We start from the raw sequence: 27,683 nt of genomic DNA, 5'->3' as shown, positions 1-27,683 counted from the left end.
ATACTTTAGCGTAAAGCTATGACTACTCGTTCTAGATGGCTGAAGAGGAAACATCCACTTTTTGGCTACTTCATTGGTCCCTTTTAGTATCTTATAGACCTCAGTTACATACCCTCGCATTCTCCTAAACTCTAAAGTATATTTATAAACTGCTCAATTCCTCCCATAAGACAATCCTTCCATCTCTTTAATTAATCTAGTAAACATTCCCCAGTGCAATTGTATCCTTCCTCATGTAAGGGGACAAAAAAATGCACGTAGTATTCTAGATGCAGTCTCACCAATGCTTTGCACAATTGGGGACTTCCCTGCTTTTATACTCCATTCCTTTAGCAATAAATGCCAAAGTCCCACTTGCCCTCTTCATTACATGGTACCTGCACACTAGCTTTCTACAGTTTGTGCACAAAGGGCACTAGTACACCTAGTTTTCTCTCCCTTTAGATAAGTTCTATTTTATTGTTCTAACTAAAATGGATAGCCTCACAATAATCCACATTAAACTCCATTCACCTAACCCATCCCTATCCATTTGTAACTTTCTTATTGCTTTGTTACAAGTTACTTTCCCATCTATTTTAATGTAATCTGCAAATTATTGCTTCCAATTCATTAACATAGATTGTACATAATTGGCAGCCAAAGATCAAACTCTTTGGTACCTTCACTAGTCACAACTTGCCAACCAAGAAAAGATTCATTTATCTCAGCTTCTGTTAGTTAGCCAATCCTCTATTCAAGCTAATATAAATTACCACTAATCCCATGTGATCATATTTTGTGTAGTAACCAATTGTGTGGAATGATATGAAATGCCTTCAAAAAGTCCAAATACACACTTCGGAAGGATCCCAATTATCCATTTTGTTTATTACATCTTCAAAGAACTCTAGCAAAAGTAGTCAAACACAATTTACCATTAATAAAACCATGCTGATTCTGAAAGATTTCATTTTGACTTTTCAAATGATCCATTGCTACTTTCTTAATAATGGATTCCAAACATTTCCCAACAATAGATGTTAAACTAACTGGTCTATAGTTTCCTACTTTATGCTTCTCTCCTTTTTGAATAAGGGCGTTATGTTCACAATTTTTCAATCCACTGGAACATTTCAAGAATCAGAGAATTTTGGAACATTATAAGCAATGTATTTACTGTCTCTGCTGCCAGTTCCTTTAAGACCCTAGGATGGAGGCCATCAGGCCCTGGGGATGTGTCTGCCATTAATCCCAATAGTTTGCCAAGCACCCTTTCTTTCACGATTACTTTAGGTTCCTCCTTTTCTAAAGTCTCTGCATTACCCATTAACCCTGGGATGATTTCAGTACCCTCCACTGTGAAAACTGAAGCAAAATATTAATTTAGTGCCTCTGACATTTGTGTTCCCCACTATCAACCACCCAGACTTGTCTTCTAAGGGATCGATATTCACTTCAGTTACTATCTTTCTTTTCATACACAGAGAAGTTTTTGCTATCCATTCTTACGTTATGTGCTAGTTTTCTTCCATAATTAACCTTGCTTTCATTGCTTTTCTAATAAACTTTTGTTAGTCACTAAATGTTTCCCAATCTTCCAGCCTACCACTGAACATTGCAATCTGGTATGCCTTAGGTTTAGCCCTTATATTATCTTCAACCACTTTGTCATGAATACTTTTTCTCACTCGCTCAATCCTTCTTCCTCTCTGGAATGTATTTTAATTGGGAGCAATTGTATGTCTCCTGAAATGTCAGCCACTGGACATCAACTGGCCTATCTTTTAGTCTTTTGTTCCAACTCACTGCAGCTAAATCTGTCCTCATACCTATGTGATTACACTTTTTCTTTAAAAATGCCTGAGCACTGGTGTGAGACTCAAGTTTCTCCCCCTTAGACTGAACTTGAAATTCAAGTATGCTATAATCACGGTTCCCTAATTCCTATGCTGTGAAGTAATTAATTAATCCCATCTCATTTCATTATACTAAACACAAAATAGTTTGTCCCCTGGTTGTTTCCCAAACACAGTGCTCCAAAATAAAAATCTCTAATATAATACATAAATTCTCTCTATAGGCGAGCCCTTGCTGATTTGGTTAGTCCAGTCAATACGCATATTAAAGTCATCCATGATTGGTGTTGTAGGTTTCTTACAAGCCCACGGTATTTCCATGTTTATACTGTGCCCTACTGTGAAACTACTCAGGAGGAGATTATTAGGGATAGGATTTACTTGCATTTGAAAAAGAATGTATTTTATAAGGATCGTCAACATGGTTTTGCTCAGGAAAGGTCTTATCTCACAAAACAGATTATGTCATTTGAGAAAGTGACAAAGAAGATTGATGAGGAAAAGACAGTGCATGTTGTCTATATGGACATTGCTAAAGCATCTGACAAATCCCCTCACATTAGACTAGTTCAGGAGATTATATCACAGGGGATCCGTGGTTAATTGGCATGTTGTCTTGGTCATAGAAGTTATGGAGAGGTATTTTACTGACTAGAGGTCTGTGACCAGTAGTGTTCCGCAAGAATGGGTGGTTGGAAGTGCTGCAGACTGTAAAATAAATGATTTGGGTTAAAATGCCAGTAGACGAGTTAATACATTTTCAGATGACACAAAACTTGGCAAAGTTATGCATAGTGAGGAACGATATTAAATGATGCAGCAGGATATGAATAAGTTGGAAAATTGGGCAAGGAAATTACAGATGAAGTTCAATATGGACAAGTGCTAAGTGATGCATTTTGGGATGTCAAATGCAAGAGGAACATCTACAATAAATGATAGGACTCTTAGGAGCATTGATAAAGAGAGGGATCTTGGGGTCCAAGTCCACAGCTCCCTGAAAATGGCAACACAAGTGGATAAGGCAGTAAAGGCGATGTATAGGATGCTTGACTTTATTGGTTGTCGTATTGAGCATAAAAGTTGGCAAGTCATATTGCAACTGTGTAAAACTTTAGTTAGGCCACATTTGGAGTGTGCATGCAGTTCTGATTGCCACACTGTAGGAGGATGTTGAGGCTTTGGACAGGGTGCAAAAAAAAACATTTATCAGAAAATTGCCTGGAATGGAGTCTATTGGCTCTAAGAGGGAAGGTTGGACAAATTTGGATTGTTCTCGCTGGAGTGTTGGACACTGAAAGCAACCTAACAGAAGTATACAAAATTAAAAAGGCACCGATAAGATGGATAGTCAGAGTCTTTTTCTCAGGGTGGAAATATCAAATACTAGGGGACACAGGTTTAAGGTGAGAAGGGTAAAGTTTAAAGGCAAGCTTTTTCTTTTAAAATGTAGAGGGTGGTAGGTGCCTGGAACCTACTGCCAGGGGAGGCAGTAGAAGAGATACAATAGCGACATTTAAGAAGCATTTAGTCAGACACATGAACTGGCAGTTAATAGAAGGATATGGACCAGGTGCAGGTGGATGGGATTAGATTAGGATAGTATGGGGTCAACGCCAACATGGTGGACTGAAGAATCGGTTCTATGCTGTACATTTTTTTTTAAAAATACTGTTAGGTGCCCTAAACATTATTCCCACCAGGAACTTCCTTCTCTTGCTATTTCTTACTCCTTCAGAAAGATTCTCACCTAAAACTAACCAAAAGATTTTATATATACCAATCAGTTGTTTTATTTCCGATCAATAATTACCAGCAATAATGGAAGACCGGTGACCCCATGCATTATATCTAATTTATAGGATGAGATGAACACAGAATTGTCTTTTTACTCAATTACATTAAAGTTTGGGTCATGTTGCTTCACATAGCTGAACAACTAGAAAGATAGGATCAGAAACAATAGATGGGATTGTGGAGTTGGAGATTTGGATTAATTATTATTATTATAATAAAAAGTAGCAGAACTTCATAGTAACAGCTAAATTAGCTTAAAGCATTCAGTGAAAAGACATTTACTTCATCAGAACAAAAAAAATTCTGTAAAGGTAGTAGACGAATTGGTGTCATGGCTGAATTGAACATAGAACATAGAACATAGAAGGATACAGCGCAGTACAGGCCCTTCGGCCCTCGATGTTGCGCCGACCGAATCCTACCTAACCTATACTAGCCCAATAACTTCCAAATGCCTATCCAATGCCCGCTTAAATGACCATAAAGGAGAGTACACCACTGATACGGGCAGGGCATTCCATGAACTCACAACCCGCTGTGTGAAGAATCTACCCCTAACATCTGTCCTATACCTACCACCCCTTAATTTAAAGCTATGTCCCCTAGTAACACCTGACTCCATTAGCGGTAAAAGGTTCTTAGTATCTACCCTATCTAAACCCCTAATCATCTTATACACTTCTATCAGATCTCCCCTAAACCTTCTCTTCTCCAATGAGAACAACCCCAAGTGCCTCAGCCTTTCCACATAAGATTTTCCTACCATTCCAGGCAACATCCTGGTAAACCTCCTCTGCACTCGTTCCAATGCCTCCACATCCTTCCTATAGTATGGCGACCAAAACTGCACACAATACTCCAGATGAGGCCTCACCAGAGTCTTATACAACTGCAACATGACCTCAGGACTCCGCAACTCAATTCCTCTGCCAATAAAGCCCAGTACACCATATGCCTTCCTCACAGCACTATTTACCTGGGTGGCAACTTTCAGAGATCTGTGTACATGGACACCAAGATCCCTCTGCTCATCCACACTACCAAGTAGCCTACCATTAGCCCAGTAATCCATCATCTTGTTATTCCTACCAAAGTGAACGACTTCGCACTTAGCTACATTGAATTCCATTTGCCACATTTCCGCCCAGCTCTGCAACTTATCTATATCCCGCTGTAACCTACCACTTCCTTCCTCACTATCCACAACTCCACCGACTTTTGTGTCATCCGCAAACTTGCTTACCCAGCTTTCAAGTCCTTCCTCTAGATCATTTATAAAGATAACAAAAAGCAATGGTCCCAAAACAGATCCTTGTGGTACACCGCTAGTAACTGCGCTCCAAGATGAACATAATCCATCAACTACTACCCTCTGTCTCCTTCCAGCCAGCCAATTCCTAATCTAAACCTCTAATGTATCCTCAATGCCATATCTCCGTAGTTTTAGCATTAGCCTACCATGGGGAACCTTATCGAACGCCTTACTAAAATCCATATACACAACATCTACTGCTTTACCCTCGTCCACTTCCTTAGTCACCTTCTCAAAGAACTCAATAAGGTTTGTGAGGCACGACCTGCCCTTCACAAAACCATGCTGGCTATCCCTGATCACGTTATTCATAAATCTTATCCCTTACCATTCTCTCTAAGACTTTGCCCACCACTGAAGTCAGACTCACTGGCCTATAGTTACTAGGGCTATCCCTACTCCCTTTCTTGAACAATGGGACCACATTCGCTATCCTCCAGTCCTCTGGTACTATTCCCGTTGACAATGACGACATAAAAATCCAGGCCAATGGCTCTGCTATCTCCTCCCTAGCTTCCCATAGGATCCTGGGGTAAATGCCATCAGGCCCAGGAGACTTATCTATATTCATCCTTTCCAATATTCCCAAAACCTCTTCCCTGCATATTTCCAGGGCATCCATTCTAATTATTTGTGACTCCATATTCACATCAGCAACAGTGTCCTGTTCCTGAGTGAATACTGATGAAAAGTACTGATTTAATGTCTCTCCAATCTCTTCCGCCTCCACACACAACTTCCCACTACTATCCTTGACTGGACCGATACCTACCCTAGTCATCCTTTTATTCTTGACATACCTATAGAAAGCCTTTGGGTTTTCCCTAATCCTACCAGCTAAAGACTTTTCATGTCCCCTTCTCGCTTCTCTTAGCTCCCTCTTTAGCTCCTTCCTGGCTACCTTATAACTCTCAATCGCCCCTACTGAACCTTCACGCCTCATCTTTACATATGCCGCCTTCTTCCCTTTCACAAGGGACACCAATTCCTTACTAAACCACGGCTACCTCACAAGGCCCTTTACACCATGCCTGACTGGTACATACCTATCGAGGACACGCAGTAGCTGCTCCTTGAACAATCCCCACATCTCATTAGTGTTCTTCTCTTGAAGCCTGTTTTTCCAATCCACACATCCTAAGTCATGCCTCACTGCATCATAATTTCCCTGCCCCCAGCTATAGCTCTTGCCCTGCGGCGCACGATTATCCCTCTCCATCACTAAAGTAAAAGTCACCGAGTTGTGGTCACTGTCCCCGAAGTGCTCACCTACCTCCAAGTCTAACACCTGGCCTGGTTCATTACCTAGAACCAAATCCAATATAGCCTCCCCTCTTGTTGGCCTGTCGACATATTGTGTCAGGAAACCCTCCTGCACACATTGTACAAACACCGACCCATCTAATGAACTCGAGCTATAGCTCTCCCAGTCAATATCTGGGAAGTTAAAGTCCCCCATAACAACCACCCTGCTACCTTCACTCTTTTCCTGAATCATCCTCGCAATATTATCCTCTACTTCTCTAGGACTATTAGGAGGCCTGTAGAAAACACCTAACAGGGTGACCTCACCTTTCCTATTTCTAACCTCAGCCCAAACTACCTCAGATGGCAAGTCCTCTTCCATCGTCCATTCCACTGCTGTGATACTATCTTTGACAAGTAATGCCACGCCTCCCCCTTTTTTACCCCCATGTCTGATCCTACTAAAACATTTGAACCCTGGAACGTGCAACAGCCATTCTTGTCCCTGTTCTACCCACGTCTCTGTAATGGCCACAACATCGAAGTCCCAGGTACCAACCCACGCTGCAAGTTCACCTACCTTATTCCTTATACTTCTGGCATTGAAGTATACACACTTCAATCCACCCTTCTGGTTACAGGCACCCTCCTTAGAGATCGCTGCATTATTCCTAACCTCCCTACACTCAAGGTCCTGTACCCTAAAGCTACAGTCCTGGTTCCCATGCCCCCGCGGAGTTAGTTTAAACCCTCCCAAAGAGCACTAGCAAACCTCCCCCCAAGGATACTGGTGCCCCTCAGGTTCAGGTGTAGCCCATCCTTTTTATAGAGGTCCCACCTTCCCCAGAAAGGACCCCAGTTGTCCAGAAACCGGAATCCCTCCCTCCTGCACCATCCCTGTAGCCACGCATTTAACTGCTCTTGGGTGAGATTTTAAAAGGCTCTCTGGTTTCGATTTATTTGGGTGTTTGCTGGTATGGGAGTTGGAGGTAGTTTGGAGCGGGGAGTGGGTTGAAGCATAGGAAGTAATTCCAGGCAGAAAGTGTTCCGTTAGCAGATTCCAGGCATTTGGAGCTCAGGAGAATTCAAAGAAGTACTATTACAAAAAGGATAGCAGTTTTCAGACCATTAATAGTTCACAGCAGCTGAGACTGGGGTGAAGGAAGCTCACGAACAGTACTTGCTTGGTACAGTTGAGAAAAATTGTATCTTAGAAATAATGAACACCAGCTCAATGAATCCAGCCACTTGATAACAGCTGAAATTGTACAGGTAGTTAAGATTCATGGGTGCAGTCTCAGAAGTCTTAGAAAACACTGGCCTTGGGGGAGTCAGAGTATAGCAAGTCAACATCACTGTGAAATAGACCACGAGGGCAGACCTGCACAAGAAGGTCAACATCCAAAGATTAAAAAAAACAGTGGCATCGAGCCCCTACAACCTGTTTCCATCTAACAAGAGTTGAAGTGTGATATCACAGGAAAACAAACTGATTGGTGGATCTTCCAATCCATTTTGACTCACTAAGTGGCTTAAAAAATGATGCTCTTACAGCTGAACAGCAGACTTAGGAAATTCACCTCTAAAGTAGTTAACATCCAAATTAATTAAGTAAATTGAATAAAGATGGATGGGCAGGTGATGTGTTGGAGTTGGTGACATAGGTGTGATCCATAGTGAACGCATCTATAGCGAGTGTCGGTTCTTGAGGAATTTCAACTCAGGGTAGATGAACCAGTCTGAGCTGAAGACACTGTAAAAGAGTACCAAAGCCTGTGTTCCTAAACTGGTGACAAGACTCATGACATCTCTTCTGAGATGGGGAGGAACTTTGAGTGGGAGAGGAAGGATCCAGCTGCCTTGACATATATAGGTACCAAAGACATAGGGAGAACTGGGAAAGAAGGTTCAGCTAAGGAATTAAAAACGTTCAAGCTAAAGTTAAAAAGCAGAATTCAGGAGATAATAAATTTCAGGGTTACTACCTGAGCTACATTCAAATTAGCACAGGGTGAAAAAGATTAGAGGATAAACACATGGCACAAAGTTTCGTGTGGGAGAAATGGGTTTTGATTCACAAGGAACTAGCAACTGTACTATGGAAAAAGAATGATCCATTGAGATGGGCTTCATCTGAACCATGCTGAAACCAGTCTTGGATCCTGGCAAAATCATACAGTTGAGGTGGTAGATAGGGCTTTAAATAAAGTATTAATGGGAGGGTTTAGTTTTTTTTAAGATTAGGTTAGATTCCCTACAGTGTGGAAACAGGCCCTTCAGCCCAACCAGTCCACAATGACCCTTCGAAGAGTAACCCGCCCAGACTCATTTCCCTCTGACTAAAGCATCTAACACTATGGGCAATTTAGCATGGCCAATTCACCTGACCGGCACATCTTTTGGACTGTGGGAGGAAACCGGAGAACCTGGAGGAAAGCCACACAGACACAGGGAGAATGTGCAAACTCCACAAAAAAAATCAAAAAGAATCAAAGGGAGCAGAGGTGCAGGATAGTGAAGAGGCAAAAACAATCAAAACATGACTGAAAACGGCAGAAACAAATGAGATGAAAAATGGAATAGAAATTAATACAGAACAGCCTCGGTTATCCAAATGCCAAAATTATCCAAATTTCAGATTATCCAAACAAGATCTCAAGGTCCCATAAAACGTTACCCATTATCCAAACAAAATACTCTCCGCCTGTCCTGTTTGGATAATCGAGGTTGTTCTGTATATGATAAAATGTCAACGTTTCAGGTTGTTATCAGAACACATGCCGTACTCATAACAAGATAGGCAAGTTGAAATGGAAATGGAAAGAAATGAATATGATTTGACATCTATTACAGAGATAAGAGTGCAGATTGACCAAGATTAGAAACTCAAATATTCAAAAGGTATTTAGTGTTCCAGAAGAATAGGCAAACAAGGGAAGTAGAGTAGCATTTCGATAAATGATTCAATCGGTTTTGTGATGACTAGTGACGTAGGTGCAATTGATTGAGATATGAAATCAGTTTAAATGCATACAAGGAAGAGCGAGATAAAGAAGTCACAGGTGAGAGGAATCTATAAGTTCCCAAAAGTTGTATCGCTTTAGGATAAAATATAAAGCAGGAAATAATGGAGACATTTTAGAAGGATATTACATTTGTCCTGGGGGACTTTAATTTACATATTGGCTAGATAATTCAGATTAGATTCCCTACAGTGTGGAAATAGGCCCTTCAGCCCAACCAGTCCACACAGACCCTCCGAAAAGTAACCCACCCAGACCCATTTCCCTCTGACTAATGCACCTAACACCATGGGCAATTTAGCATGGCCAATTCACCTGACCTGCACATCTTTCGACAGTGGGAGGAAACCGGAGCACCTGGAGGAAACCCATGTAGACACGGGAAGAATGTGCAAACTCCACACAGACAGTCACTCGAGGCTGGAATCAAACCTGGGACCCTAGTACTGCGAGGCAGCAGTGCTAACCACTGAGCCACCGTGCCACCATTTAATGGGCAAGGTTAACATGGAAGACAAATTTCGAGAGAATGTCAGTACATTACACAATCCTCCAAGAACAGGCTGTTTCACAGATAATAATATGGAATACAACAAGACATAAGAGATTGCACAGTGAAAGATCTTATAGGGGGTAGCATTCACAACATTGTAGAATTTTAAATAAAGTTTTAAGGAGAAAAACATAAATTAAAAACACTGGTTTGAAACCTAAATAGAGACAATTACAGAGGTATGAAGAAAGAGTTGACTAGAGCAGGCTAAAGAGAAGATCAATAGATGAGCGGTGGCAGACATTTTAGCAGATTCTTCCATAACGCTCAACAGAATTTTTTTCAACAAAAAAAAAACAACAGACTTGATCAAAAGGATGAACCAGCCATGGTTAACAAAGGTAATGAAGGAAAATAACCAAATCAAAAACTAAGGAAGACAAAGTGACAAAACTAAATGGCTGTCTAGAGGCTTGGGATTTGTAGGAACCAGCAGTGGAGGACTAAAGACCTAATTTAAAAAAAGGGAGAAAATTGGTTAGGAAAGCAAACTAGCATGAAATATAAAAGCAAATGGCAAGAGCTTCTATAAGTACTGTATATGAAAAGGGTAACTAAAGTGAGTGTGGAACTTGGAAGACGCGACTGGGAATTGATAGCAGGGAATTGGAAACAGCAAATAGTTTAAATTGAACATTTTGCTCCCATCTTTGTGGTGGAGGGCACTGTAAACATCCTGAAGAGGTCAGATAAGAAAGGTGCTAATAGGAGGAAAGATCTTGTGATAGTCTCTGTCTTTGTGTGGAGCCACAGAAAATGGGGGGGGGGTATACTAAATGAATATTTTGCATCAGTATTTACTGTGGAAAAGGATATTGAAGATACAGACTGCAGGGAAATAGATAGTGACATCTTGCAAAATGTCCAGATTACAGAGGAGGAAGTGTGGATGTTTTGAAACGATTAAAAGTGGATAAATCCCCAGGACCTGATCAGGTGTACCCGAGGACACTGTGGGAAGCTAGAGAAGTGATTGCTGGGCCTCTTGCTGAGATATATTTGTATCATTGATAGTCACAAGTGAGATGCCAGAAGACTGGAGATTGGCAAACGTGGTGCCACTGTTTAAAAAGGGCAGTAAAGACAAGCCAGGGAACTATAGACCAGTGAGCCTGACTTTGGTGGTGTGCAAGTTGTTGGAGGGAATCCTGAGGGACAGGATGTACATGTATTTGGAAAGACACGGACTGATTTGGGATAGTCAACATGGCTTTGTGCAAGGGAAATCATGTCTCACAAACTTGATTGAATTTTTTGCAGAAGTAACAAAGGAGATTGATGAGAGCAGAGCAGTAGATGTAATCTATATGGACTTCAGTAAGGCGTTCGACAAGGTTCCCCATGGGAGACCGATTAGCAAGGTTAGATCTAATGGAATACAGGGAGAACTAGCCAACTGGCTCAAAGGTAGAAGACAGAGGGTGGTGGTGGAGGGTTGTTTTTCAGACTGGAGGCCTGTGACCAGTGGAGTGCCATAAGGATCGGTGCTGGGTCCTCTAATTTTTGCCATTTACTAAATGATTTGGATGCGAGCAGAAGAGGTACAGTTAGTAAGTTTGCAGATGACACCAAAATTGGAGGTGCAGTGGAGAGTGAAGAGGGTTACCTCAAATTACAACAGGATCTGGACCAGTTGGGCCTATAAGTGGCAGATGGAGTTTAATTCAGGTAAATGCGAGGTGCTGCATTTTGGGAAAGCAAATCTTAGCAGGACTTATACACTTAATGGTAAGGTGCTAGGGAGCGTTGCTGAACAAAGAGACCTTGGAGTGCAGGTTCATAGCTCCTTGAAAGTGGAATCGCAGGTAAATAGGATAGTGAAGAAGGCATTTGGTATGCTTTTCTTTATTGGTCAGGGTATTGAGTACAGGAGTTGGGAGGTCGTGTTGTGGCTGTATAGGACATTGGTTAGGCCACTGTTGGAATATTGCGTGCAATTCTGGTCTCCTTCCTATTGGAGAGATGTTGTGAAACTTGAAAGGGTTCAGAAAAGATTTCCAAGGATGTTGCCAGGATTGGAGGATCTAAGCTACAGGGAGAGGCTGAACAGCCTGTGGCTGTTTTCCCTGGAGTGTCGAAGGCTGAAGGGTGACCTTATAGAGATTTACAAAATTATGAGGGACATGGATAGGATAAATAGGCAAAGTCTTTTCCCTGAGGTCAGGGAGTCCAGAACTAGAGGGCATAGGTTTAGGATGAGAGGGGAAAGATATAAAAGAGACGTAAGGGGCAACTTTTTCCACGCAGAGGGTGGTACATGTATGGAATGAGCTGCCAGAGGATGTGGTGGAGGCTGGTACAATTGCAACATTTAAGAGGCATTTGGAAGGGTTTGGAGGGATATGGGCCGGGTGCTGGCAGGTGGGACTAAATTGGGTTGGAATGTCTGGTCAGCATGGACGGGTTGGACCAAAGAGTCTGTTTCTATACTGTACATCTCTATGACTATGACTCTATAATGAAGGACAAAGTACTTAAACTAATAGGACTGAAGGCAGACAAAACACCAAGGCCTGATGACTTGCATCCAAGGGTTTTAAAGGAAGTGGCTACTGATATAGTAGAGGTATTTGCTGAAATACTCACTGGGTTCTAGGAGAGTTTCAACAAATTGCAAAACTGTATTATCCCAACCCCCCTTCAGTCGAAGCAAAATGCTCAGAGACACAGTGTAGTTTGACCTCCTTCATCTTTATTCTGGGCCATGGATGGAGAGAGAACAATCACCCATGTGCACAGAGACATGAGTTCTCTGTCTTCTCTGGATCAGCAGTTTCTCAAATGAACTATATCGTCATTTTACAGGGAGAAGCATCCAGATAGGGCAAACAAACATTAATTGGGTGACTGTTACAATCAACGAGTATCAATAGCAGAGGCCAAGCCCTTTATTGTTAAACAATGAATGTTCTTAACCTTGTTAACTGTATTCATATAATGGATACTTTTCACCTTGTTAACTGATGTTACATACCGAACGCTACCTCATCTTGTTAAATGGCTCGACATAATGAATGTTTTTGCACCTTGTTAACCCGTTACCCTTGCCTCCAGCACGCCATTCTTAACTGCACGTTCTTATCTGATCTGAGTCATGCTCAGCTGAACATCTGGTTTCACAAAACTCAAATGAACTCTTTCCCTGCCTGCTTATATCCTATACACATTCTCAACTGTAAGATGCGACTGGGAATTGATAGCAGGGAAGCTGCAAACAGCAAATAGTTTAAAATCAACATTTTGCTCCAGTTTTCATGGTGGAGGGCACTGTAAACATCCCAAAGAGGTTGGATAAGAAAGGTACTAATAGGAGAAAAGATCTTGTGATAGTCTCTGTAAATTTCCCTGCCAGTTTATACCCTACATACATTCTCAACTGCAGGTGGGCTTATTTACACTTCAGTCTCGAAAAGTGAGCAGTAAGTCGATTCAACTGTGTAGGATCCTGAAAATGTTCCTTGCAAAGTGGACATATAAATAACGTTAACCACTTGTAGATGAGTCGAACACAAGAGGACACTGTTTCAAAATTAAAGGCCTTCCTTTTAGGCAGATATGGGGAGAATTCTTTTTCCTCAGAAGGTTAGTACACTTTGGAACTCTGCTTCAGAAGGCAGTAGAAGCAGTTCTATTGAATACTTTTAAAGACAGAAGCAGATGGAACCTTGCTAAACAAGGATTTCAGCAGTACGTGGTAGTGGGGAATTCGGAACACAAACAGAGCAGCCATGATCTTCTCGAATAGTGGAGCAGAATCAAGAAGCCAAATGATCCTGCTCCTGTTCCGCATGTACATAAGTTGTACATGCCTTGTTTAAAAAAAAGGTCGAAAATCTATTGCATCAACTTAAACATTGATTTCATCAAGGTTTATAACCAAAATCGTACCTACTGTTTAAGCATATCAAAACAAAAATAAAGGCACCTTCATCCGAAACCTAAAATCTATTTATCATAAACCAGTGGCAAGACATCAGGGAATGAAACTTCATAAAATTTCACTGGAATGTGTTATGATGCTCAAAATCAGTGTTTATTCAGATACTCTTATTCATAAAACATCTTCTCAAATCTCTACATAATGGGCCCAGAAATTCCAACCAAAATGCTCCATAATGGAACTGTGCAACAAGCAATGAACTGCAGCAATTCAAGAAGGTAGCTCACCACCACGCTCTCAAGATCAACCCTGAATTAGCAATAAAAATTGGCCCAGCTAGTTAGCTTCTGGAAAAGTCCCAGAGGGTTGAAAAACCGACAACGTATTCCTTTATTTAGAAAGGATAAAAAAAAGACAAAAAAAAAACACTTCACTATGCCACTTAATGCCTGCCATTGGGAAAATGTTCAAGTTTATTGTAGAGGATAATAACAGCAGAACATTTAGAAATATATATTATGACCAAGCAGAGTCAGCACACTTTCACTGATCTACGTGCCTGAGAAATTTAGGTGAATTCTTTGAATCATAGAATTGTAGCATTATAGAATCCTTACAGTGCAGAAAGCTGCCACATGGTTCATTGAATCTGCCACCAATCATCCAGAAGTATCCCAATCAGACCAACCAACCATTAATGACATTAACAAAATGTACTGGCTCCACGTGGACATTTGCCCATGGCTGGAATCAAACCTGGTGCTGTGAGGCAGCAGTGTTAATCATTGTGCCATCACCCTTGAGGAAGTAACAAGCAGGACAGATAAAAGGAAAGCACTGGATGCAATAGAGAAGGCATTTGAGACAGAAGCTCACATTAGACTACTTAATAAAACAAGGACCTGTGGTCTCAGAGGACTGGCTGACTAATAGAAGACAGAGTTGGGACACGAGGCTCATTTTCAGGATGGCAACTTGTAATTAGTGGCATGTGACAGGGATCAGAACTGGGACCACAATTATTTACAATAATTGTAATGACTTGGATGGAGAAAGTGAATGTACTATAGCCAAATTTGCAGATGAAACAAAAATAGGGAATGGGAAGGCAAGTGGTGAGGGTATAACAAAGAGCTGGAAGAAGAATGTAGACTGGTTAGGCTAGTGGACAAAAACTTGGCAGATGAATGCAATGTAGAAAAACGCAAGTATTTGTAGTTTAGCAGGAAAAATGGAGGAGCTACATGTTATTTAAATGGAGAAAGACATTAGAAAACTACAGAACTCATACACAAATCAGAAAAAGCTAACATCCACATTCAGGGACAGCAAATTATGTGTTGGCCTTTATTTGAAAAGAAATGGAGTAAAGGTCAAGACATTTTGCGAAAGCTATATCAGATTCTAGTCAACCATAGCTGGAACACTGTGCAGAGTTTTGGGCTTTTATCCAAGGAGAGATGGTATTGAGAGAAGGTTCACTGGGTTGATATCAGATGTGGCAGGACTTTCTTATGAAGGAAAGACTGAGTAGGTAGAGCCTGTACTCCTTTAAATTTAGAAGAATGATAGTTGACCTTATTTAAACATAGAAGATTCTTTGGGGGCTTTAAGGGTAGATGCTGAAAGATTGTTTCCCAATGTAGGAGAGTCTAGGGCCAGAGGTCAGAATACAGGTGTGGGTGTCGTCCAGTTTCCCCTCAGTCAAATCAAGACGTTCAGAGAGAGACAGAGAGAGACAGAGAGAGACAGAGAGAGACAGAGAGAGACAGAGAATGATCGCCTACGTGCACGGAACCATGAGTTCCCAGTCTTCCCTGGAAGAGCAGGTTCTTAATGAGTTATATAGTCATTGTACAGGGGAGGGGCATTCAGATAAGGCAGCATACATATTGATTGGGGTAACCATTACAATCAGCAAGCATGAACAGTAAAGATTAAGCCATCTGCTGTTACACAATGAATGTTCTTAATCTTAACTGGCTTCACATAATGAATACTTTTCACCTGACCTTACACCCTGAATGCTTCCAATATTGTTAAATGGCTCTACATAATGAATGTTTTTCTACCTTGTTAACCCAACCTTTGTCTCCAGCACCCCACTATTAACTGCAAGTTTTTATCTGATCTGAGTCATGCTCAGCTGAACCTCTCGCATCACAAAACACAGAACTTAACTCTTTCCCTGCCTGCTCATACCCTATACACATTATCAGGGGCATACATATTTAAAACGAATGAGAAGGAATTTCTTCTCTTTGAGGGTATGGATTTTGTGAAATTCTTTATACAGAGGACTGGTGAAGTTGGATAGTTGAACATAATCAAAATTGACAGGGTTTTAAATCAATCAGGGATATGGGGATAAAGTAAGAAAGTGAAGTGGAGATTTTAGCAGATGAACCATGATATCTGAATTACCTGTCTCTGCTCCCGTGTCTAAAGGCAACTGCACCTAGTGGAGTATAATTGTTTTAAGATACACAGTACTGCCACTGTGGATTGGTACGGAAGAGAGTGTATTTTTTTAAGGTGTTGGCTGCAGTATCAAATCAAATGGGTTGCTTTGTCCTGTATGGTGTGGAGCTTCTCAAGTGTTCTTGAAGCTGCACCCATCCAAGCAAGTGGAGAGTGCTCCACTACACATCTGACTTCAGAAGGTTCACTAGGATGATATCAGGTATGGAGGGATTGTCTTATAAGCAAAAAGTGAGGTGATCTTATTGAAACAAGAAAGATTCTTATGAGGCTTGACAGGATAAATACTGAAAGGATTTTTTTTCATGGGAGAGTCTAGGGTTAGAGTATACAGTGTGAGAATAAAGGAGTGCCATTTTAAGATTGAGATGAAGATAGAGTCAGAGTAGTACAGCACAGAAAACAGATCCTTCAGTCCATTCGTCCATGCCAACCATTTGTCCTAAATAACTCTAGTCACATTTGCCACAGTTTGGTCCATATCCCTCCAAACCTTTCCTATTCGTAGTCCCATCCAGATAATTATACCAGCCTCTACCATTTCCTCTGGCAGCTCATTCCATACACACACCACCCTCTGAAAAAACTGTCCCTTAGGTCCCTTTTAAATATTTCCCTTCTCATCTAAAACCTATGCCCTCTAGTTTTGGACTCACCTATCCTGAGGAAAAAGACCTTGACTATTCATCCCATCCATGCCCTTCATAATTTTATAAACTTCTATAAGGGCACCCCACAGCCTCGGATGCTCCAGGGAAAATAGCTCCAGTCTATTCAGCCTCTCCCAAAAGCTCAAAACCTCCAACCTTATAAATCTTTTCTTAACCTTTGCAAGTTTCATAGCATCTGTCCTATAGTGGGGAGACCTCAGAGTTGTGCGTCTTTGAAACTCCTGCCACAGAGAGCTGCCGCAAGGAGTCTATATTTTAGTCTGAGATAGATTCTTGATCAGTAGGGGAATCAAGGGTTATGGGGAAAGGGCAGTAAAGTGGGTGTGAGAAATGTTGGATCAGCCATGAACTTATTTAATAGTGGAGCAGGCATGAGGGGCCAAATGGCCTACTCCTGTTCCTATTTCTTATGGTCTATTCTCGCCAAGGGTAAAAGGTAGAGAATCAGAGCCAGATCTTTATGGATAAAGAAAGAGATAGAGAGCAAGATGAAGCAGAAAAAAGGTCTGTATAACATTTGGACAATAGGCGAGAACCTGTTAGATATTTAAATTTCAGCTGTTAAGCAAAGGAAAATAAAACGAGAATGGTAGCCAACATAAAATGAATTCTAAAAAGTTTCCTAAAAAGGCATATAAAAATGAATGAATTGGTTGTAGCCACGTGTACCTAATTACAGTGAAAAGGTTTCTTTCGCGAGCAGTACAGGCAGATAATAGCAAACAAGGATATGCAGAGCGTAATGCATTTGCTTCTAGCAACAAAGAAGATGCTGTAAATGTCATAATGAAACCGGAATTGTATTAGACCTGTGTGGGCTGAAAAATAAGTAAGGCAGAAGAATTGGAAAAGCTGGTTCTGCTTAAAAGTTAGTAGGCTTCCAGGACTGGATCATATGCATTTGAGGATACTGAAGGAATTCAGATGGAAACTGCAGTGGCACTGGCCAATGTCTTTTAATCTCCCTTAGATAAACCGACAGTATTAGAGGAGTGAATAATTGCACGTGTTACACACTTGTTCAAAACAGATGAGAAGATAAATCTAGCAAAATTATAAACCCATCAGTTTAACCTCAGTGAAGAAAGTCATTTGGAAAGGAAAGGATACTCTGATAAAATTGACAGTCACTTGGGCAAATACACATTCATTAAGGAAAGCTGCAACAATTTGTTAATCACAAATAATGTTTAACAAATTTGAGGTTTCAGTAAGATAATGGACAACATTGACATGGTAATGTGGTTGATGTGGTGTACAAAACTTGCAAAAGGCATTTAATAACATGCCTGAGAGCAGGCTTCTCAGCAAAGTTAATCATCACAAAATAAAAGGGAAGTAGTCACATGGAAACCAAGTTCATTGAGTGACAGAAAACAGAGTTGCTGTTAATGCGTTATTTTTAGGCTGGAAGAATAATATATTAATGTTCTCTAGGGGCTGTTATTTGGACTATTGCTTTTCCTGATCTCAATTAATGGACGAGACTTAAGAGTTGATAGGTGTGGCATTGGAAAAGTATAGTAGGTCAGGCAGCAACTGAGGAGCAGGAGAGTTGACAGTTTGGGCATTAGCCCTTCAACAGGAATGTCCAGCATCTGCAGTCCTCACCTTCTCCTAGACTTAAAAAGGACTGGGAAAAATTTGCAGATGACAAAATCTTGAGAATATTATGCACTGTGACGGTAGTGATAGACTTCAGAAACAATACACAGATAAGCTGGCAGCATGGTGGACATGCTGCAGACAAAATATATTTCAGAGAATTATCAAGTATGAGCGTTTCAATTTGTTAGGAAGACCAGAGGAGAGGCAACAATACAAAGGATAATATTCTAAGGGGCATTTAAGAGTAAAGGGGTCTGTGGTTTTATGAATACAAATCATTGATGGTGGAAGGGCATAGATAAAGGAGATTGAGGGGTAACCTGAAAGAGGTTTATGAAATCACAAGGGGCATAGGAAAGATGAATACCAAATGGAAAATCGAAAACTAGGGGGCATATTTTTAAGGTGAAAGGAGAAAGATTTAGAAAGGAGCTGAGGGGCAACTACACAGACAGTAGTTCGTACATAGAATAAACTGCCAGAGGAAGTAATCGATGCAAGTATAGCGACGCCATTTAAAAGACATTTGAATAGGTACATGAATCAGAATGGTTTAGAGGGATATGGGCCAAATACAGATAGGTGGGTCTCGCTTAGTTTGGGAAACTTGGTCAGCGTGGATGATTTGCACTGCAAGCTCTGTTTCTATGATGTATGACTGTGGTGAATGGTGAAAAATCCCATTTCTGTTCCTAATCAGACAAAACAAAATCCCCTAGATATGTTTTATGTACAAGAGCAGGACAAATTCAACCCAGACAATAACCACCCTCTGCATAATTTTGATCATCAGTAAAGCGATGGAAGGTTTTGTCAACAGTGCTACCGAGCAGCATGTGCAAAGTGCACCTGCTCATCAATAAGCAATTTCGGTTCCACCCAATTCTCCAGTCCTCTCACATCATTCAATGTTGAGGAAAAACTGAAAAGGTTATAGTCCTTGGAATTTCCACTCTCACTTCCCTCAGTATCCTTGGATGTATCTCATTCAGCCCCAATAACTTGCCAACTTTAAGTACCAACAACTTATCCAATACCACCTCCATATTAATTCTGAAGCAGATTTATTCCATTCCAAGTATTTACACATTTGCAGTGTAACCCTAATTTACAATTTTTTTAAAAAATTCTCATCTAATAGATGCATACACATACTCTGAGTAATACTGCAGATGTTGGAAATCTGAAGATGAATCATATCAAACTCAAAACGTGAACTCCACTTCTCCCTCCACAGATGCTGCCAGACCTGCAGTTCCTTCAACATTTTCTGTTTTTATTAAAAATGGAAGTAAGTTTTCCACAGGGCATTCATGAGACTCCATCTAAAGTATTGAGTATAGTTTTGTTCTCCTTTATTTGTAAAAAGGACATAATTGCACTAAAAGCAGTGTAAAAGCGGTTCACTTAGCTGCTTTGTGCGATGAGGAAAGCTTAGACAAATTGGGCCCACAACCATTAGAGTTCACCAAAATGAGAAGTGATCTTTTAAAACATACAAGATTTTGAGAGACTTAATAGGTTAGATTCGAGAGTGTGGTGCTGGAAAAGCACAGCAGGTCAAGCAGGATCCAAGGAGCAAGTTGGCAGGTAAGCTCACTCATTGTTTAAAAGACCCCATGCTCTAATATTGTAGACTTAGAAATGGGAACTCTTTCTGCCATCTTAATTGTGTTGATTCTTTGAAACAGCAGTGATTTATTTTGTCTGTAACCCTCATTCTTAAGTGTCTATCACAACTCAGTTAAAACCATCAAGAAAATACCCTCGACCATCTTTTCAGCTAAGATAGTCCACATTCCAACAGGTGGAAACATCTCCTTTTCAATCCATGACATCACCAGAGGGAACACTCTTCCTCTTCATTCAACCTGCTCACATCACCCACCCATCTAAGGAAAATAGTCCTAACTTTTACAACCTCTCAATCAGGGAAGTCCCTCATCCCTGGTCACATCCTGGTAAATCTTCTCAAAATACTTGCTAATGACTTGTTTCTTTCCCAGAATTCTGTCCCTCTATTCATAAAGCAAACTATATGCACTTTTTAAAACAATCTCTGTCACCTTGAATTGATTATTGCTTCCAGACAAAAAAAATTTCTTTCTTGGCGTATCAATAAATGGCTGTTTTGGCAAAATGCAATGTATTCTTACATTAGTCCTCCCAAAGTGCATCATTCCTTCATATAACTCAATACTTGTCATTCCACTACACATCTAGACTATTCTGTAACTATCCTCATCCTGATCCACTATTTTGCCAAGTTTAATATCAACTTGCAAGTTTTATAATACTGCTCCTTTGACCAGTCTAGATCTTAAAAAGAAAAAAAACAAATAACAGACCCAAAACCACCCTTGAAGATACATCAGAAAAAAAATCCATCCAATCTTTTGCTTTCAGTCATTATGCCAATGTTGTACCCAGATCATTGTCCCTAAAATTTTGTGGCTTTCACTTCTATTAAGTGTCTTATAGGGCTCGTCAACCCTTCCAAACGTTCATACATGAAACATCTAGAACATACAATGTGTACTATTCAGATACTACAAAAAATTAAAATTAAACATATTTCATCTTTAAGCAAATACACCAATCTCCTTAATTAACTCATACCTAGCCAAAAGAAAATTTTGGTCCGATAATAGATTCGAATTATCACTGATGTTAGGCTGGCTGACTTTTAGCCCTGAGTTGACTCTCTTCCCCCATCTTGAATTTCCATACTTTTGTATCCAATGAGGATTGCAAGATTATAACCGATTCACCTTCGCTACATTCAGCAATTCAAGATGCATTCCATTTTTACTTAAGAACTTCCAACGCACTCAGTAAAGCTATCCTACTGGGGATCTTCACCGTCAAAGATGGGTTGACAAGAGATTTACCAGGATGTTGCAGAGTATGGAAGGTCTAGTTTATAACTAAAGAGTGGATAAACTAAACTTTATCACTGGAGCATAAAAGGTTGACAGGCAATATTACAGAATTATAAGATAATGAGAGGTATAAATAGTCAATGGTAGTTGTCTTTTACCTAGGATAGCGGATTTCAAGAGCATAAGACATAGGAGCAGCCATTCAGCCCATCGAGTCTGTTCTGCCATTCAAAAAATGGCCAATAATTTTCTCAACCCCATTCTCCCGCTTTCTCCCTGTAACCCTTGATACTCAAGGACCTATCTGTCTATCTTAAAAATACTCAATGACCTGGCCTCCACAGCCTTCTGTGGCAATGAATTCCATAGATTCTCCACTCTCTGGTTGAAGAAGTAGTAGTTTCTCCTTACCTTGTAAACCTCCTCTGAACATGCTTCAGGGCCATTACAGCCTTCCTGAAATATGGAGATCAAAACTGCACTCAATATTCCAAACTAGGGGGCATAATTTTTAAGGTGAGAGGAGTGTAATTTAGAAGAGACATGAGGGGCATTTTTAAAACAAAACACGAGGGTCATTCGCGCATTGAATGAACTTCCTGAGGAAGTGATGCATGTAGTTACAACGTTTAAAAAACATTTGGATAAATACATGAATAGGAAAGGTTTGGAAGGATATGGACCAGGAGCAGGCAGGTGGGACTAGTTTAGTTTGGGATTACGACGATGTAACAAGCAAAGTGGTTAACTATAGCTACAATATCTGGACTTCTAGAAGGAATCTGATATGGTGCCACACAAAAGATAATATACAAGACAAGATCATATGAAGATTGGGGTAATTTATTAGCTTGGATACACAATTGACTAACCAACAGAAAGCAGGAAGTAGAGATAAATAGATCTTTTTCTGGTCAGCAAGAATATAACTGTTACAGAGTGCTATAGTCTTCAAGCTCCAGTTATATATACTAATAACTTGAATGCAGAGATAAAAAAAAAGGTACCATAGCCAAATTTGCAGTCAACATTAAAATAGGTCGTAAGTTGTAACATAAGTAATCCATATTCATTTGTAACTTTCTTAAGTGAAAATGTGCCAAAATTTGGTAGATGGAGTTTAGCATACATGTTGAGGTAATCCATTTTTGACAAAACAGCGTAAAGGAAATGTATTATCTAAATGGAGAGAAACTTCAGGGTACTTCAGTACAAAATAATTTGCATGTGTTCATGCACAAATTGCAGAAAGCATGCAGGTAATCAGGAAGGCAAATGGAATATAGGCATTTATAGCTAAACAAAAAAAGTATAAAAGGGAAGGACATCTTATTTAAAGGAAAGATGTGAAAGCCCTGGGAAGTGTGAAAAGATTACAGAAATTGAGCTTGTTCTTCTTGGAACAAAGATTGAGAGGTGACATTATTAAAGGTGTTCAAAATTATAAACAATTTTGACAGGGTAAGAAAGGATATTCTGTTTCCACTAGTTGGTAGGTCAGCAATTAGAGGTCACTATTTCAATACTGACTGCAAGACAGCTCGGAGCGAGAGGAGGAGAAACTTCTTTACTAGAGTTCGAATTTCGAATGGGCTGCCTAGGAGAGTGGTGGAGATGGATTCCATAGGAGATTTCAAAAGAGAGCTGGATGTATATTAGAAAGTGATGCCTTTGGGGGCTGGAGGATGAGACTAGCTGGACAGCGTTTTTGGGAGCCAGTACAGACACAATGGGTCAAATGCCCTCCTTCTAGACTATAAAATCCTGGGTTTCTAAGTGCTGCTGCAACTGTACAAAGCATCAGTTACAGCACTCCTGGAGTACTGTTTCCTTTACTTTAGGACAAATGTAGCTGCATTGGAGACAGTTCAGAAGAGGTTCATCAGACTGATCACAGATGTAGGGTTTGTCTTAAAAAGGAGCGATTGAGTAGTTAAGGTTAAAGTCTCTGAAGTTGAGAAGAGTTTAGAAGAATAAGAGGGAATCTAATTGAGGTATAAAAGATGGCTAAAGGGAATTAACCAAGTAAATGAAAAGAGGCTGTCCTACAAGAAGAAAAATCAGATTTTAAGATAAGGGGTAGCAGGTTTAAAGCAGATGAGGAGAAAGAGTGCAGTAGATGACAGGACATTCAGTAAATTTTAAAAAGACAGACAATTTTAAAATTTGTAATGGTTTGAAGGGTTATGGGGAGCAGGCAGTAGAGTTGAGGTCATGATTGTAGTGAATGACAGAGTTGGCTCAAGAGGCTGAATCACCTACTCCTGCTCTTCATTCTTATGCTTTTCAGCTCCATCGTGCTGTCCATAATTCCTCTCCTTAGATGTGACACTATTCATTGTCTTTGTGGAAACCGACGCAAAGTACTCACTGGCTTATGCCATATTCTCCATCTCCACAACATAACTTCTTTTGGCATCTCAACAGATCCAACGTTTTCCACTGAAAACTGTTTACACTTTACCATTAATAGATTAACACAGTCAAAATAGTAAAATCAATTACTGGATTAACTATATGTTCCTAATGTGAGGACAATATGGGAAAATAAATAAGCTTAAGAAAGTAGTTAACTATGAACTAAAAACATAATTGTCTGTGTTCCCCTTCAGGCAGCAAATCCTGGCTGAATCTGTGGGCGGCACGGTGGCACAGTGGTTAGCACTGCTGCCTCACAGCGCTTGAGACCTGGGTTCAATTCCCGACTCAGGCGACAGACTGTGTGGAGTTTGCACGTTCTCCCCGTGTGTGCGTGGGTTTCCTCCGGGTGCTCCGGTTTCCTCCCACAATCCAAAGATGTGCGGGTCAGGTGAATTGGCCATGCTAAATTGCCCGTAGTGTTAGGTAAGGGGTAAATGTAAGGGTATGGGTGGGTTGCGCTTCGGCTGGTCGGTGTGGACTTGTTGGGCCAAAGGGCCTGTTTCCACACTGTAAATATCTAAGTACAGGAAGATCTACAGTTGACATGCTCTTTAAAGTCTAACAGCCGAAGAGAAATGCTGTAAACAAAGGAGTCCACTGTATATGGCATTCATTCATCTCAACAAGACATGTGACCACATAAGCAGAGGAAGCCTTTTTAAGCTATTCAGAGCTACTCAATGTGACCTCCTCTTTCCAAGATGATGTCAGGTCAGCTATATGGGTGCAACAACAGAAGCCTATGAGGTCTGCAGTGATGATAAGCAGAGTCATACTCTGGTACAGACGCTCTTGAACACATTCTTCCATTTATTGCTGTCATTTACCTTCAGGACATTTACAGTAAATGCCAGAACTGACAGAAAGCTATTCATCCTCATCTTGAATCTCAGACAAGCACTCCATACTGAGAAACACCTTCAGTGGCAAATAGATAAACTCTCAAACTTGTAAAGTATAATTCGTCCATCAGTATCAGGAAAACAAATGCCATGGTCTGGAATGATGAGATACCAATATTTACCAGCAATGCCAAAGTGACTTTGGATATTGCTGACAGCTTCACATTCACCAGCAACTTGATGCTGAAATTAACATACGAGTCACAAAAGCTGAAGCTGTTACACCCAAGCAAAGTACAAGTGCAGAATAATTTCAGCCCAAGAATACTGATAATGGAGTCCACTAAGCATCCACCCAGAGAACATGCCTCTTCAGTGTTGAGAGCTGAGCAACATATCCTAAACAGGAGAAAAGGCTGAACAGTTTCCACCTTAGCTGTTGTAAAAGAGGGGCTCATTTTTCTTCTGTTGTGATTTCTAAGCATTCCTAAGGAGCCAATGAGATAGATGATGGTCATAAGTCCAAAGACTTTTATTGTACTGGAGTAGACTCTGGATTACATCTTCCTGGATGTCCATACATCCTCTATAGTGACACCTGAAAGCATAATGAAGGCGGACAGACATATGCTGACAGGCACTAATGGCCCTGACCTCTAAAGGCAGACTTCTTGGAAAAATACTCAGTTCATCAATTTGGAAGTGGGGCTTGTGTGTTGGTGGGGGGGGGGGATATTTTAAAAAATCAAAGAAGAGACCTAAAAACATCAAAGAAGAGACCTAGTTCAAAATATCAATGGTTTCTCTCTACAGATGCTGCCAGAACTCAGTTTCTTTAATATTTTCAGATTCTACATTGAACTTCTTCTCAGCCCATTGTCTCCCTCTGCAGCAACTGAAGAAACAATAACCATGCATAATCATCTCACACTCCTAGGTGCCTTTCTTTGACTAAAGGGTTAAACAGAGTACCATCCATTTTTCACTGGTGGATGTAATGGATGCTATTACACAATTAAACAAAAAAATTGCTGGCAAAACTCAGCTGGCCTGGCAGCATCTGTGGGGAGAAAGAATCAACATTGAGTCTGGTGGGTCTTCAACAGAACTGTCTGGGGTTCTCTGCTTTCTCTCCAAAGATGCTGTCAGACCAGAGTTTCACCACCAATTTCTGTTCTTAACTCAGGTCTCCAGCATCCACGGTTCTTTGTTTTACCTTACTGTTGCACAATGAGTTAGGGTTTCCCACTGTCAATAACAATGGAACAAGTACCACCATGATAATTCTGTACGTGTATTATTTCTGCGTGCAAAGTAATTTTAGCTACTCTTATGCAGGAAACGAGACAATTAAATTTCATTGGCTCCTTAGGAATGCTTAGAAATCACAACAGAAAAAAAATGAACCCCTCTTTTACGATTGAGAAATCAGGTTGCCCAGGTGAAAGAGAAAAATTCCAGATATTAATTGCTGACAAACAGGCCACAGAATCCGATCCAAAGCGCCTGTAAAAAGCCACATACTCCTTTCCAAGAGCCTCACACCCAGCTGACAATCAGTACCAGGCCCTTCGTTCAGCCCAAATAATAGAGATGCAAAACGCGCACGCGCAGTCTGCAGCAGCGCCGCAGCAACGCGCACGGCGAGGACGGGAGGGGCGTGTCTGAACACATCCCCTCCAACTCTTTTGAATGAACTCTCTAGTCACAATCAATCACCATCTTCGATGATTTCTTTTATTTTGTTTGAAATAAACAGAAAACGTCTGATATCCTCCCACACACAAACACCAAAATAAACCCTCACAAGGAGCGTGCTTCGCCGCCGCCGCCCGGCTCTCACCCACTCCCGCCAGCGCGCACGCGCCCAACGGCTCCTTCCCGACGAGAGCGCGCTCTCCGCTAGGGCGTGATGGTGGCAGCAACAACCGCCGGCCTGGGCAGTACTGCCGGCGCCGTCTCCGAGACAACCGAGCAAGTACACCTTCGGGAAAAATCTGTCAACCGAACTGCCTACTCCTCCCCCGCCACCTCCTCGCCTGTTACCCTCTCTCCCCCAGCCCTCAAATCGAGGAAGGATCACGCAGACAGGGAGCTCTAGCGCAGAGGCGGCCGTTGCTAATGGTTGTTGAGGCGTCTCTTAAACAATGATCGTGAGAAGAGGCGCTCAAAAAAAAATCTGTTCCCCGCTTTCACTAACCGTCGCTCCGTTTGATTTCGACGTAAATCCCGATTTGGACTTTTCCAAAATTGACAGCCATACTTCGTCCGCTAACATTCGTCGCACGATATCACGGTTGATTAGAAATATATTTAACCGTTGATGATTTTTCCCCTTCAAGTTTGCTGACACTTCCTCGTTATTCCCTCTCCACAATTACCGGGCAGCAAGAGTAGCGCCAGCACTACTGCGCATGCCCAGTCACCTCCCCTCTACCCGCTCCTCATCAATATAAAGGCAAAGTGGATCCTTCTCCTTAATCTTGTGATTTTAATGCTACGCCGACAAAAATGTGCATACATTTTTAAAACCCGGCTACAGTTGTCTTTTCTAAGATAACGCTCGCTTTGAAAAGTGTATACGTTGTACTGCCCGTTGGGGCATAATAAGGATCAAGAGGGATGCTCCAGTAGCTGGAAACAGAACCAACACAAAGGAAGGTGGTGTTTGTTGGAAGTACATGAATCACAAAAAAACTTCGCGTGCTGGTAGAGCAATTAGTTTATTTACTCGGTCCAGACGCTTCATGATTTTGAAAACTTCTACCAGATCTTAAGTTGAGGCCTAATTTTTTTTTATATAGGCTTATCATAATTTGTTTGTTTTTGTCCTCTGTGCCCCTCTTTATAAAGCCAGAATTCTGTACGGTCAACCACTTTTGTCCAATTTCCCTCAACACCTTCAGTTATTTGTGCACGTATACCCCAAGATTCCTCTGCTCCAACATCCTGTTTAGAATTATATCTTTTATTATTAATATTGACTGTTCACATTCTTACTACTACAATAACTTCAGCATTAAGTTTTATCTGCCACTTTTCCTACCATGCTACCTAAGTCCTCTTGAAGCTTATCACCATCATCCTCACAATTCACAAAATTTCCAAGTTTTGTGTAATTTTAAAATTT

General features: G+C 40.9%; 1 protein-coding gene across 3 annotated transcripts in view; it reads right to left on the bottom strand.

The window, feature by feature from the left end:
* Positions 1 to 26,947, bottom strand: part of kif2a (kinesin family member 2a) — a 146,868-nt gene extending 119,921 nt beyond the window's left edge. For all 3 annotated transcript variants that reach the window (XM_060830311.1, XM_060830301.1, XM_060830292.1), the window contains exon 1: positions 26,754 to 26,947. In XM_060830311.1, the coding sequence (XP_060686294.1) occupies positions 26,754 to 26,814 (61 nt within the window). In that variant the 5' untranslated portion in view covers positions 26,815 to 26,947. The remainder of the gene's footprint in view (positions 1 to 26,753) is intronic.
* Positions 26,948 to 27,683: the final 736 nt, after the last annotated feature.

This window comes from Hemiscyllium ocellatum, chromosome 1 (genome assembly GCF_020745735.1).
Source record: "Hemiscyllium ocellatum isolate sHemOce1 chromosome 1, sHemOce1.pat.X.cur, whole genome shotgun sequence".
Taxonomy (NCBI): Eukaryota; Metazoa; Chordata; class Chondrichthyes; order Orectolobiformes; family Hemiscylliidae; genus Hemiscyllium; species Hemiscyllium ocellatum.
The sequence above is the reverse complement of the archived record's forward strand: the minus strand, read 5'-3'. Positions and strand labels throughout refer to the sequence as shown.